Genomic DNA, 14,058 nt, shown 5'->3' with positions numbered 1-14,058 from the left:
GCGCGGCCCGGGGGCGGAGCGGCTGGTCTGTCACTCAAACCGGCGCTGCAAACTGGAAGTGGCAGCCCCGCCCCTCCCTCCCTCTGATTGGGTCCGCTCCCAGTGTAGACCCGTCCCTAGCTCTGATTGGTTCCGTTCTCAGTGTAGCCCCGCCCCTCCCTCTGATTGGTTCTATTCCCGGGCATGCTCCGTGTCAGTCAGCGTGATGTCGATGCTGTGTGAAGACCGTTCCTGTTAATCGGGACAGCGGGTGAGTGACAGAAACTTCCAGCTCTGCGCCACGGGACATTTCTTTCTCGGAGAATAAAGTGGGCGCCGCCTCCTCACAATAAACCTCATTTCCGGCCGCGCGGCCTCACCTCACCCCTGACCCCGCAGGAAAGGACCACGCCCCTATCTCTCCCCGCCCCCTATCCTCTCCACGCCCCCTATCCTGGACCACGCCCCCTATCTCTCCCCGCCCCCTAACCTCGACCACGCCCCCTATCCTCTCCACGCCCCCTGTCTCCCCTCCCCCCGTCCTGTCCCCGCCCATTCCAAAGCTCGTTATTGATCACTGGCTTTAAACAATAAAATATAAAGATTAATCACGAATATCGTTGCTGTGCTATCAGTAACATCTCACTATAGACAGCTCGCATTACTCACAGTCAGACTTGCCGATCTGAACTGTCAGTCACAAGGTTAAATACTGTGGAAGCTGGAAATCAGGACAGAAACTGCAGCTCAGCCAGTGTCTGTGGAGGGAAACAGAGTTCATTATTTGCTGACAGTTTGGAATATAATTGGAGGGGGAAAATGCACAGAGCAGACCATTTTTCACAAGGCGTTTGAATTCTAACAGCCCAAATATAATCTGGACTAAGGAAGCCAGCCAGTAGATACAGAATGGGTTTCTGTGTACCCCTTTGGTTGGAGAGTCGAGAAGCAGGGGTCAGAGTTTCAGAACAAAAGTTCTAGGTGGCAGATTTAAAACACAAACGAGGACTTACTTCACCCAAAGGGTGTGTGAATTCTCCACCCAGAATGCAGTGGATGCTGGAATACTAAATAAATTAGAGGTGATGATAGATTTTTAATCAGTGGACGGGTTTAAGGCTATTGTGAATGGGCAGGAAGGTATAGATGAGGCTGAGACAAGATCAGCCATGATTGTAGTTCTTGTTCCTTGTTCTGTTCTTATATAGGGAGTTACTCGATTAGGACTGATAATGAGGAAATTGTGAATCTTTCAAATTCACTGCCCTGGTGAGTTGTGAATAAATTCAGAACTTCTTTAAAACAGAGGTTGGCCACAAAGAGAACCACAGCTATGGGGGTGGGGGGAGCGATGTTGAAGTTTGGACCAGACTTCCAGAGCCATCCCAGGCTAATGCTGTGGGAACCTGAGTTCAAATCCCACCACAGCAGCTGGTGGAATTTAAATTCAATTAATAAATCTGGAATATAAAGCTAGCCTTAGTGACAGTAAGCATTAAACTGTCATTGATTTTTGGAAAAAACATTTGGTTCACTAATGTCCTTTAGGAAATCTGCCATCCTTATCTGGTCTGGCCTACATTTGACTCCAGACCCACAGCAATGCGCTCAAGTACTGAGGGTGAGCAGCACAGTGGGTTAGCTCTGCTGCTTCACAGTGCCAGGGACCTGAGTTCGATTCCCAGCTCGGGTCACTGTCTGTGTGGAGTTTGCATGTTCTCCCCGTGTCTGTGTGGGTTTCCTCCGGGTGCTCTGGTTTTCTCCCACAGTTCAAAGATGTGTGGGGTAGGTTGATTGGCCGTGCTCAAACTGCCCCCTAGTGTCCCGAGATGCATACGTTAGAGGGATTAAATATGTAGGGATATGGGGGTAAGGCCTGGGTGGGAATGAGATCAGTGCAGACTTGAAGGGCCAAATGGCCTCTTTCTGTACTATAAGGATTCTATGATTCTAAGTCTTAGCTGCTGTCTGAAATGGCCAAGCAAGCCACTCAGTTCAAGGGTAATTATGGATGGACAAAAAATACTGGCCTCGCCATCAATACCCACATCCCATAAAAGAATAAATGAAAAATAAGGCAGAGATGTAGAATGGCAGAGCAGGCTTGAGTGGCTGCGTGACTGAATCCTCCCATTTGGCACATTATTATAGAATCCCTGCAGTGCCGAAAGAGGCCATTCAGTCCACCCATCCATAATCCCACCCATCCCTATCCCTGTAACCCCATGTATTAACCCCACTGGTTCCCTGACACTAAGAGGCAATTTAGTGTTGCCAATCAACCTAACCATCTTTGGGCTTTGGAGGAAACCAATGCAAACACGGAGAATGTGCAGACTCCGCACATACAGTCATTCGAGGCTGGAATTGAACCCGGGTCCCTGGTGCTGTGAGGCAGCAGTGCTAACCACTGTGCCACCATGCCTGCCTTCTTTTCTAAATGTCAGGTTCTGTTTCTTTGTGTTGTTTGCAGTCAATCCCTCAACGTGACTTGCCCTATAACAAACAGGAAAGTTAAAAATGGCTTGCATTTATATAGCACCTGTTAGGAGCTCAGAACAACCCAAAGTGCTTCACAGCCAATTACACATTCTTTCCAAGTTCATTGTTCCATGTAGGACATGTGATAACAAATTAATGCACCGAATTGTGATCATGAGCAGATCATCTATTTCTGTGACATTGGTTCAGGGATAGATACTAGTCGGATCATCAGGGATAACTCCTTGCTGCTCCACAAAATATTGCCATGGTTTTTTTTTACATGAATAAAAGAGGGCAAACAGGCTTTAGTTTAATGTCATATCTGAAAGACAGACCCAAAGCTAACCACTGCGCCACTGTGCGGCGCTCCCTCGGCGCTGACCCTCCGGCAGTGCGGCACTCCCTCGGCACTGCACTGGATTATGGGCTCAAGGCAACAGAACAGCAAAAGGTTTTCTCACATGAAGCTGCGAGTGTGCCTGTGTTGTTGGTGTGTCAGTGTAGATCGTTGAGTGAAGTTTCTGGAGTTGGGGATGAACCCACAATCTTTTGGCCCTGGGAGAAAGATCACCAGCAAGTTCACACATGCAAAATAGGGTCCTGTCTGGAGGAGATGGTGAAACCTTTTTTCCGAAGGGTTCACAGATCTCCTGGTCCAGGAGATGTGAGCAGAGATTACAGCGACTCTTCAACCTGCTGGGGAATTCCAGCCATTAACTCTTTTCCTCCTTCCACAGATGCTGCCTGACCTGCTGAGTATTTCCAGTTTTTTATTGCACACTTCTAGCATCTGCAGTATTTGGCTTTTTCTAAGAAAGTTTTTCACTTGGACTCAGTTCTGGACGGGTGTCAGTTCCAAGAACCAACGCCTCCACCCCCCCCCTCCATTTCCATCCACCCTCCTCCCACTCACCCCATTTCCATCGCCCCCCACTGCCACCACCATCACCACCACCAAGATTTCATGTCTCAGGAGAGGTGAAAACTGGGATAAAGAAAATACTTTGGCTGCCTTAACTTTTCTTTATTTCAATCAGGCAGAGTCTGACGAGTCCAGAATGCCGACAGAAGGAGAACCTACCACTCTGGTCAAAGCAGCCCACCTGATGATACTGTCTACCTCCTGGGGCATGCAGATATGGGTATCATTCATATCGGGTAAGATGTGAGAATGAGCCAGCTGTCCAAGAGTTAATCAGCTGACAAGTTTTTTTAAAGATTGCATTCAGAACCATGCCATCTGGTGGCACGGCTACCTCACACCAGAGACCTAGGTTCAATTCTGGCCTCAGGTCACAGTCTGTGCACAATCCGCATGTTCTCCCTGTGTCTGCATGGGTTTCCTCTGACTGCTCCGGTTTCCTTTCCCAGTCCAAAGATGTGCTGGTCTGGTGGATTGTCCGTGCTAAATTGCCCCAAGTGTCAGGGGGATTAGCAAGGTAAATATGTGGGGTTACAGGATAGAAACTGGATGGGATTGTGGTTGGTACAAACTAAATGGGCTGATTAGCCTCCTCCTGCACTGTAGGGAGTCTGTGACCAACAAATTAAATCTTTCAATCACAAATTAACGGCTGAATCCATCTCAGACAAACTATTTTTTATTCATGAAATTACTTTACTTCTTTCTTTTACACATTATTTAATGGCGTGTTATATTCAAACAAAACATACTCTTTCTGACAAATGGTCATCCTGACTTGAAACATTGGCTCTACTCTCTCTCCACAGATGCTGTCAGACCTGCTGAGATTTTCCAGCATTTTCTGTTTTTATTTCAGATTCCAGCATCTGCAGTATTTTGCTTTTATCTGTCCTTTAAATAATTCTGGAGTTGATATCCTTTCCTGCTCCCTCTTGGAAACCCTTGAAGCAGCTGTAAGTGGAGCTCAATAACTAGCAACTCACTAGCAGGGGAGGTGGGGGCGGGATATACAAAATAGAATCCTACAGAAAGGTCAACCTAGCCTGGGAGCTAGGAAAGCTTAGACTTTTTAGTGTGTTTTTAATTGTGAATGACATGGGTAGTTGCAAGATATTGAGGTTAATTTTATCCAAGGTTTTGCAAAGTCGTCTGCTGCTGGCTAGAATCTGCAACAACATTATTACAGCAATTACTTACATACAACATTTCCATTGTAAATCTTTACAGGTACAGTTTCAACATCGACATCATCGTGCCAGCTGAATGTGCAACATTTGCAGAATTTTAATGGTCGACAGGTTTTTGGTTTGCGGTTTGCTGATTGCTTTCCCAGATTTGAATTACCGAAAGCCCAGAGTTCCTGCTCGCGACTGAACATAAGAACATAAGAAATAGGAGCAGGAGTAGGCCATCTAGCCCCTCGAGCCTGCCCCGCCATTCAATAAGATCATAACTGATCTGTCATGGCTCAGTTCCACATTCCCGCCCTCTCCCCATAACCCTTAATCCCCTCGCTTATCAAAAACCCATCAACCCGCGTCTTAAAAATATTTAGTGAGGCAGCCTCCACCACTTCAATGGGCAGAGGATTCCAGAGATTCACCACCCTTTGAGTGAAGAAGTTCCTCCTCAACTCCGTTCTAAACCGCCCCCCCTTTATCCTGAGGCTGTGCCCTCTAGTCCTACTGTCCTTTCTGAGCGGGAAGAGTCTCTCCACCTCTATCCTATCCATCCCATTCATCATCTTGTACGTCTCAATGAGATCTCCCCTCATTCTTCTAAACTCTAACGAGTACAAGCCTAGTTTATTCAGCCTCTCCTCATAGCTCAACCCCCTCAACTCCGGTATCAGCCTAGTAAACCTCCTCTGCACTCCCTCCAAGGCCAAAATATCCTTGCGTAAGTGTGGCGACCAAAACTGCACACAGTACTCCAGCTGCGGCCTCACCAATGCCCTATACAGCTGCAGCAAGACCTCCCTGCTTTTATATTCAATCCCCCTCACTATGAAGGCCAGCATCCCATTCGCCTTCCTGACCACCTGCTGCACCTGCAGGCTGGGTTTTTGCGATTCATGCACAAGGACCCCGAGGTCCCTCTGCACCGTCGCCTGCTGCAGTTTTTCTCCACGTAAGTAATAGTCATTCCTACCAAAGTAGACAGCCTCACATTTGCCAACATTAAATTCCATTTGCCAGTTCCTGGCCCATTTGCCCAGCCTATCTAGATCCTTCTGCAGACTCTCCACGCCCTCCGCACAATTTGCCGTTCCACCAATCTTGGTGTCATCAGCAAATTTCGACACCATACACTTGGTTCCCTCCTCCAGATCATCTATATAAATGGTAAATAGCTGAGGCCCCAGCACCGACCCCTGGGGCACTCCACTAGTCACCAACTGCCAATCCGAATAGCACCCATTGACCCCCACTCTCTGCCTCCTATTTGACAACCAATCCTCTATCCACACTAACACCCTACCCCCAACTCCATGCCCCCTGACCTTCTGCAATAACCTCTTGTGAGGCACCTTGTCAAACGCCTTCTGAAAATCAAGAAAGACCACATCTACCGGCTGTCCTCTATCCACTGCCCTAGACACATCCTCATAGAACTCCAATAAATTCGTCAGACACGACTTCCCCTTAACGAAACCGTGCTGCGTCTGCTCTACCAAACAATTCTCCTCAAGATGCCTTGCTATTTTCTCCTTGATCATGGATTCTAACATTTTTCCTACAACAGACATTAAACTAACTGGCCTATAATTCCCCGCCTTTTGCCTGCCACCCTTCTTAAACAACGGCGTAACATTAGCCATTTTCCAATCTTCCGGCACTTCCCCGGAATCCAGCGACGTTTGGAAAATAATCACCAAGGCATCCACTATCACCTCTGCCATTTCTTTCAGAACCCTTGGATGCATTCCATCTGGTCCTGGGGACTTGTCCACAATCAGTCCCTCCAGTCTGTCGAGCACCACCTCTCTAGTAACAATAATTTCATTCAGGCCCTCCACTCCTACCATCTTTCCATCGCTAACACCCGGCAAATTATTCACGTCCTCCTCCGTGAAGACCGAAACAAAAATGTTATTCAAGGCCTCAGCCATTTCCCCATCCCCTACCACTAAGTCCCCCCTCTCATCCTCCAAGGGTCCAACGTTCACCCTAGTCAGCCTCTTCCTTTTTATGTATTTATAAAAACTCTTGCTATCCTTTTTTATATTAAGCGCTAGCCCAGCTTCATAGTTTCTCCTACCCTTCTTTATCAACTTCTTTGTCAATCTTTGTTGACATTTAAACCTCTCCCAATCCTCTTCTCGCCCACTACTCTTAGCTACTCTAAACGCATCCGCTTTTAATTTAACACTTTCCTTCACCTCCTTCATTATCCACGGCTGATTACCTCTCCTCCTACGATCCTTTTTAACCATCAGAATAAATTTCTGCTGAGCACCAAGAAAGACCTCCTTAAAGATCCTCCACTGTTCCTCAGCAGACCTACCTTCCAACGCGCTCCCCCAATCAACATTCGCCAATTCCTCTCTCATCCTACCATACTCCCCTCTGTTCAAACAAAGGACACATGTCCGGGAACCCACTTTCTCCTCCTCCATCTGCATCAGAAACTCCACCACACAATGATCACTCTCCCCAAGAGGATCCTTCACCAAAAGGTCCCTAATTCTACTCGCCTCATTACATAACACCAGATCCAAGATAGCTCGCTCCCTCGTCGGCTCCAACACACACTGTTCAAGGAAACTATCCCGGCAGCGTTCCAAGAACTCCTCCTCAAGCCCACCGCGTCCAACATGGGTGGACCAATCAATATGTAGATAGAAATCCCCCATAATTATCGCTGTTCCGTTCCTGCACGCCGCATTTATTTGCGCGTTAACAGCCCGCCCCACCTCCAGATCATTATTAGGGGGCCTATAAACAACACCCACCAGCGTCTTCCTCCCTTTGCTGTTCCTAATCTCCACCCACAACAATTCCACGTTCTGCTCTTTGGTTCCTATATCATCCCTTACTACCACCCTGATGCTATCCTTAATCAACAGAGCTACACCCCACCCCCCGCCTTTTTCCTCCCGTCTATCCTTCCTAAACACTTGACACCCCTGGTCATTCAGCTCCCAGTCCCTGTCACCTTGTAGCCACGTCTCTGTAATGGCCACCAGATCATATCCATTTGTGCTGCTCTGCGCCACCAGCTCATCCACTTTATTCTGAATGCTTCGTGCATTCAGATAAAGTGCCTTCATCCCAGCCTTCACCTGGACCCTATTTGCCAGAACACCACCAACCATACTCACGCCGCCTACTCCTTTTATTATTGGGATATCCTTGGCCTCCTCCCTTACCTGCACCCTCTCCTTTACTTTAGACCCCGTAATGTCACCTACCCTCGCACCCTCCACACACACACACACACACACACACACACACACACACCACCACCACCCCCCCCCCCCCCCAAATTAGTTTAAAGCTCTAACTACAGTCCTATTTACACGATTAGCCAGGACTCTGGTCCCAGCACAGTTCAGACCAACCCCATCCCACCTGAACAGGTCCCACCTACCCCAATACTGATGCCAATGCCCCATAAATTCAAACCCACTCCTCCCACACCAATCCCTGAGCCACCCATTCACTTCCTTAATCTTATCAACCCTACGCCCGTCTGCACTCGGTTCAGGCAGTAACCCAGAGATAACCACCTTGTCGGTTCTACTTTTTAATTCCATTCCCAGCTTTTCATACTCCCTCCCCAGATCCTCAGTTCACATTTTGCCTACGTCGTTGGCACCCACATGTACCACAACGATCGGATTCTCACCCTCCCACTCCAGGTTCCTCTGCTGCCCAGATGCGACATCCTGGACCTGAGCACCAGGCAGACAACACACCCTTCTGTGCACTTTATCATTGTGACAAAGGACAGTGTCAATACCCTTAACCCCACTATCCCCAATTACTACTACATTCCTTTTCACCTTCTCTTTGTCTATGACCTGTGTCTGCATCACTGTACCGTGTGCAGTTTGCTCACCAACCTCACCGCCCTCGTTCTCGTCCAGACTGGAAGCAAGAACCTCAAACTGCATTGGTCTCAGCACGTAATGTAGCCAGTGCAGACCAGCCAGCTCCGAGTCTGGATGACCCTTTATCAGAAAGAGTATGTTTTTTTTAAATATAACATGTTGTTAAATGATGTGTAAAAAACGGAAGTAAAATAATTTCGTTAATAATAGAAAGTCAATTTGTGTGAGACAGATTCAGCCGTTAATCTGTGATTGGAAGAGTTAATTTGTTGATGGCAGGAAAGGGAATGCGAGGGAGATTCTCTAGCTGATTACAGATGATCGGGGCTGTTATGCCCATCTGGAAAGATACTGTTCACTGCCCCCATGCCTGGCAGTATCCAGTTGTTATTTAAATGATTCCAGATTTTCCCCTCTAGCGCTCTGTTGGAAGTATGTACGAAGTGTTCATCACTTTCTGTATAACAAAGATTTTCTTGACATCAGTTCTAAATTTACCATTGACAAGTTTGAATTTTTGTCTGTGAGATAAGATCAGAACTTAAAGGCCTTAAAATTGTTCTTTCTCCGCAGGTTTTGTGCTGATTAACAGCATTAGCAGACATTCTTTCGGCTTAGTTCAAAGCAGCTTGTTTCCTTACTATTTCTATTCTGTCCTGGGAGGCTCATTCCTCAACCTGGCTATTTATGCCTTGTATCACCCACGCGAGTTACTCAACAATGATGAAGCCATTCAGGTAATTCACAAACAACATACACAGCTAATGTAGTAACCTAGGGTCAACATACAGTAACTTCAAAAAGAGCTACTTTTGTTCTCCCAGTTGTGTCTCCTATTCACTCAAAGACTTTGACTGTTACTGCAGTGATATTCCACAGTTACATATCTGACCTTTCCTCGTCTGCTGGTAGGTAATAATTGTCTCACAACTGAAGGGGCTCTCCTTTATTTCCCTTGCTTAATTCCCAACAGAAATCACCAGGAAGTGAACAAGAGTGAGATTCCAAATGACCCCCCTCTTTCCTCCCCCAGTGTCCAGGAACGTTGTGATCAGTTATAATGTTCTCATCCATTACCCCTGCTGAGATTGGCTAAGTTAACACAGAGAGGGGAGAGGGTGGGGAACATTTAAGCAGTTCACTAACTTTAGCAATGAAGTAAACACAATGCAAGCAGAATTTGCTGACCAATAATCAGCGGTAGTGGAGCAAGAACACTGTGGGAAGGGCCAGTGAGTTGGAACTCTGGTCTGAGATGCCACCTGAATGGAGATAGTTTGGTGTCCTCACACGACAAGAGTTCCCAGTCTCAGCAGGATGACTCAGAGATGTCCTGTCTGTGTTAGAGGCAGCCGCTTTGGCTAATGAAAGGCAGCAAAGATGAACTCTGAGGACAAAAGTCCATGGTGTCTTCTGCAGCAGATGAGTAGGTGCAGGGAAACAGACCGTGCTTGGGGATATTCCAGAGTAATCTCACTGATCTGACGAGCACATTGTTTTCTCACAGATAACATCGTTTTTTGTCTGCGTGATCTTCTCTGCCTTTAATGCCCAGTGGTTTGGTCAAACCACCATAGAGATTACGCTGGAGATGCACGAGATTGAGAAAGAGCACCACTTGGGCCAGGAGGTGGGGTTTGTAACCAACCAGGAACTCTACAAGCAGCTAAAGAAAAAGGACCCTAAATATCAGAAACTGCGGCAACGGTTTGTCAAGTACCATGTCTTGTCCATGCTGTGTAACCTGATTTGTGTTTTCTGTAATGGACTGAATCTGTTCTACACTGCAACCAATCTGAAGACATTCTAGAAAATCTCTGTTATCTCCCTCTGAGTCTGCCACAATATTTCTTTCCGGATTTTGCAATACTCTGGAAATTGCGATTTCTTGTGTGTTATCTCCATTTTGATCATTGTGCTCGAATGATGCCAATCACTGTTAATCAACAGGAAACTGTCCAGCTTCGGAAAGCTTTTAACTGTGAGGAGCACTGGCTTTCCTCACTCTAGCTTTGGCACCCAGGCCAAGTCAGAGACTCTGTGGTAAAGGTGTGACGTGAGCTGAGTTTAACAGTGCAAATCCCCTGCACAAGATCGCAGTCAATATTGTGTTGAATCATACTTGAGGCAATGGTTATGCTTCTGGCACTGCAGCCTTCTCTTGGGAACATTAACTGTGCCTTGTTTTGCAATTCTAGCTTTCTTCTATTTGAAGTGTGTCTCGATACACCAGCTTCAGTTTAGAATTAGGATCTGACAGAGATCAGCACCGGGTGGTGATGTATCACTCTGCTGCCCTGGGACTGAGAAACATTACCATGTCGCGTACAAGGATGGTCAGTGCGGACAATGGAAACGTGGGGTACATCCCAATGAAGGTGCAGTTAATGCACATGACTGGAGATATGCAAAGGGAGCTTTACTCCTACTCGATCATACATGGCTTGGTACATAAGAACATAAGAAATAAGAGCAGGAGTAGGCCATCTAGCCCTTCGAGCCTGCCCCGCCATTCAATAAGATCATAGCTGATCTGTCGTGGCTCAGTTCCACTTTCCCGCCCTCTCCCCATAACCCTTAATCCCCTCGCTTATCAAAAACCCATCAACCCGCATCTTAAAAATATTTAGCGAGGCAGCCTCCACCAGTTCAATGGGCAGAGAATTCCAGAGGTTCACCACCCTTTGAGTGAAGAAGTTCTTCCTCAACTCCGTTCTAAACCGCGCCCCCTTTATCTTGAGGCTGTGCCCCCTAGTCCTACTGTCCTTTCTGAGAGGGAAGAGTCTCTTCACCTCTATCCTATCCATCCCATTCATCATCTTATATGTCTCAATGAGATCTCCCCTCATTCTTCTGAACTCTAACGAGTACAAGCCTAGTTTATTCAGCCTCTCCTCATAGCTCAACCCCCTCAACTCCGGCATCAGCCTAGTAAACCTCCTCTGCACTCCCTCCAAGGCCAAAATATCCTTGTGTAAGTGCGGCGATCAAAACTGCACACAGTACTCCAGCTGCAGCCTCACCAGTGCCCTGTACAGCTGCAGCAAGACCTCCCTACTTTTATATTCAATCCCCCTCGCTATGAAGGCCAGCATCCCATTTGCCTTCCTGACCACCTGCTGCACCTGCAGGCTGGGTTTTTGCGACTCATGCACAAGGACCCCGAGGTCCCTCTGCACCGTCGCCTGCTGCAGTTTTTCGCCATGTAAGTAATAGTCCTTCCTACCATTATTCCTACCAAAGTGGACCACCTTGCACTTGCCAACATTAAATTCCATTTGCCAGTTCCTGGCCCATTCGCCCAGCCTATCTAGATCCTTCTGTAGACTCTTCACACCCTCCGCAACATTGGAAAAGATGGATATTCTAATACAGCTCCCTCACTTGCACAAACAAGTTAGTTTGTTATCAGATGCTGTTGGGTTGGATACAGGAAGGTGCCTTTTTCTTATCTAACAGCAACGTACTGCAGATTCTGAGAACCTGAAATATAAACTGGAAATGCTGAGCAGATTGGACAGCATCTGGGGAGAGAATTCATATTTCAGAGTGAGGAATGTTAGAAATGTCATCGTTTTAACGTGGAAAGAATGGGGGAGGTTGGATAAAAGCCAGGTCTGGGATAGAGCAGCAGGCAACAGTCGGAAGAGTTGTTGAGGTCAGGCCAAAGGGACTGATAATGAGACAAGTAAAGAAATAAAAGCTGTGTGCAGAGAAGGTGTGAATGGCAGCGTTTGCTGTGTCTCCTGCCAACACAGGGTGGCCACCAATACTCATCTGTTCATCGTGCAGATGACCAATGGTGACATTTTTACGAAACAGTTCGCAGATTGGATCTTTTCTGGATCCTGAAGCCATTCACCCAGTTTCTGAGCCCCACAGACAGAGGGCAGTCGGGGTGTGGCCCCCCCCCTGCAGCTTCTGGCCTGCACCAAGTGGATCAGAACCTCTGCTCCCCATCCCGATCCCCAGTTCCATTCCGTCCCTGTGCACCATCGAACCAGGGAATATGATTTTTTTTTGACCATTGTCTTTAATAACGGTTTGATCTTTACTCCTGACCAATGCCCACTCTGTCGCTCGCAGTGGTGTCACAGTGTACAACAATACAATTGTGCATAAACAGCGATGGCAGGATAATGAGCTACAATCTGACCTGAAGAACAAGGTTCAGGCAAAAGAATCATGAGAAAGAGCAGAGAATTCAATCTGAAATGGTTGAACTTGGTGTTGAGTCCAGAAGGTTGTAAAGTGCTTACAGAGCAGCCTCTATAAGGGTGAGACCGAGCACAGGCTGGGTAATCAGTCCATGGAATATCAATCCACAACATGACACTGAGCTTCCAGTCACTTTAATTGTCCATTCACTCACAGTGAAATCCCTGAGTTCAGCTGCTATCCCAGTGAAACCCAATACAAACTGGAGGAATACATTCACTTACAGCAGCTATTCGTTACACTGCTCCATTCACACCTCCTCTGGAAATATTAAGATCAAAGCAAAATACTGCGGATGCTAGAATCTAAAACAAAAATAGAATATGCTGGAAAATCTCATGGACAGCATCTGTGGAGAGAGAACGGAGCCAACATTTCGAGTCTAGATGACTCTTTGTCAGAGCTAAGAGCAAAGAAAATCAGAAGAGATTTATGTAGCCACATTCTCCATTCTTACCCCCCCCCCCTCACCAGGACAACTGCCACATCCTCCAGGTAACCCTTAAGCATCTGTAGCTCTGTCCAGCCATTCACATACTTTGATCACTTAATGGACACTCTTAGCACCCTTCTCAGCCTTCTTCATCATCATTTACAGAATCACAGAATATGCAATGCAGAAAAGGCCCTTCGACCCATTGAGTCTGCACCAATGCATGAAAGGCCCTGACCTGCCCACCTAATCCCACTTGCCAGCACTTGGCCCATAGGCTTGAGTGAGCCAAGTGCTCATCCAGCTACTTTTTAAAGGATGTGAGGTATCCCGCCTCCACCCTCGCAGGCAGTGCATTCCAGACCGTCACCACCCTCTGGGTAAAATACACCTTTCCTCAAATCCCCCCTAAACCTCCCACCCCTCACTTTCAACTTGTGTCCACTTGTAACTGACCCTTCAACTAAGGGGAACAGCTGCTCCTTTTCCATTCTGTCCATGTCTCTCATAATCTCATTCACCTCAATCAAGTTGCCTCTCAGTCTTCTCTGCTGCAGGGAAAACAACCCAAGCCTATCCAACCTCTCTTCATAACTTAAATGTTCCAACCCAGACAGCACCTCCCTGTGAATCTCCTCTGCACCCTCTCCAGTGCAATCACATCCTTACATTTCCTTTGTCCAATTACAACCCCTTCCCCCCACCCACTAGCATAAATTTCTTCTGATTTCCTTTGCTTGTAGCTCTGACAAAAGATCATCCAAACTCGAAACATTGGGTCTATTTTCTCCTCCTTACAGATGCTGTCAGACCTGCTGAGACTTTCCAGCATTTTCTGTTTTCCACTGGAAACCTCTTATATATAAATTTGTCCCATTAACACTCCCTTTTACCCGTCACCACCAGCCGTTTTCTTATTAAATGTCTCCTGTCCTCTGACCTTTTATCCACCCTCTCCATTTC

At 47.0% G+C, this 14,058-nt stretch overlaps 1 protein-coding gene across 2 annotated transcripts in view; it reads left to right on the top strand.

Moving 5' to 3' along the window:
* The first annotated feature begins 179 nt into the window (after positions 1-179).
* The window catches only part of LOC145360995 (transmembrane protein 205-like), a 26,004-nt gene continuing 12,125 nt past the window's right edge, over positions 180-14,058 (top strand). The window contains exons 1-4 of one of the 2 annotated variants that reach the window (XM_080216513.1): positions 180-250; positions 3,501-3,621; positions 9,018-9,181; positions 9,952-10,151. In XM_080216513.1, coding sequence (XP_080072639.1) covers positions 3,522-3,621; positions 9,018-9,181; positions 9,952-10,151 — 464 coding nt within the window. In that variant the 5' untranslated portion in view covers positions 180-250; positions 3,501-3,521. Of the gene's footprint in view, positions 251-3,500; positions 3,622-9,017; positions 9,182-9,951; positions 11,314-14,058 lie in introns of those variants that run through there. The other variant, XM_080216514.1, reaches the window with a different exon arrangement.

Source organism: Carcharhinus amblyrhynchos, chromosome 33 (genome assembly GCF_965287045.1).
Source record: "Carcharhinus amblyrhynchos chromosome 33, sCarAmb.v2.hapA, whole genome shotgun sequence".
Taxonomy (NCBI): Eukaryota; Metazoa; Chordata; class Chondrichthyes; order Carcharhiniformes; family Carcharhinidae; genus Carcharhinus; species Carcharhinus amblyrhynchos.
Note: the sequence above shows the minus strand (reverse complement) of the source record. Positions and strands in the feature narration are given on the sequence as shown.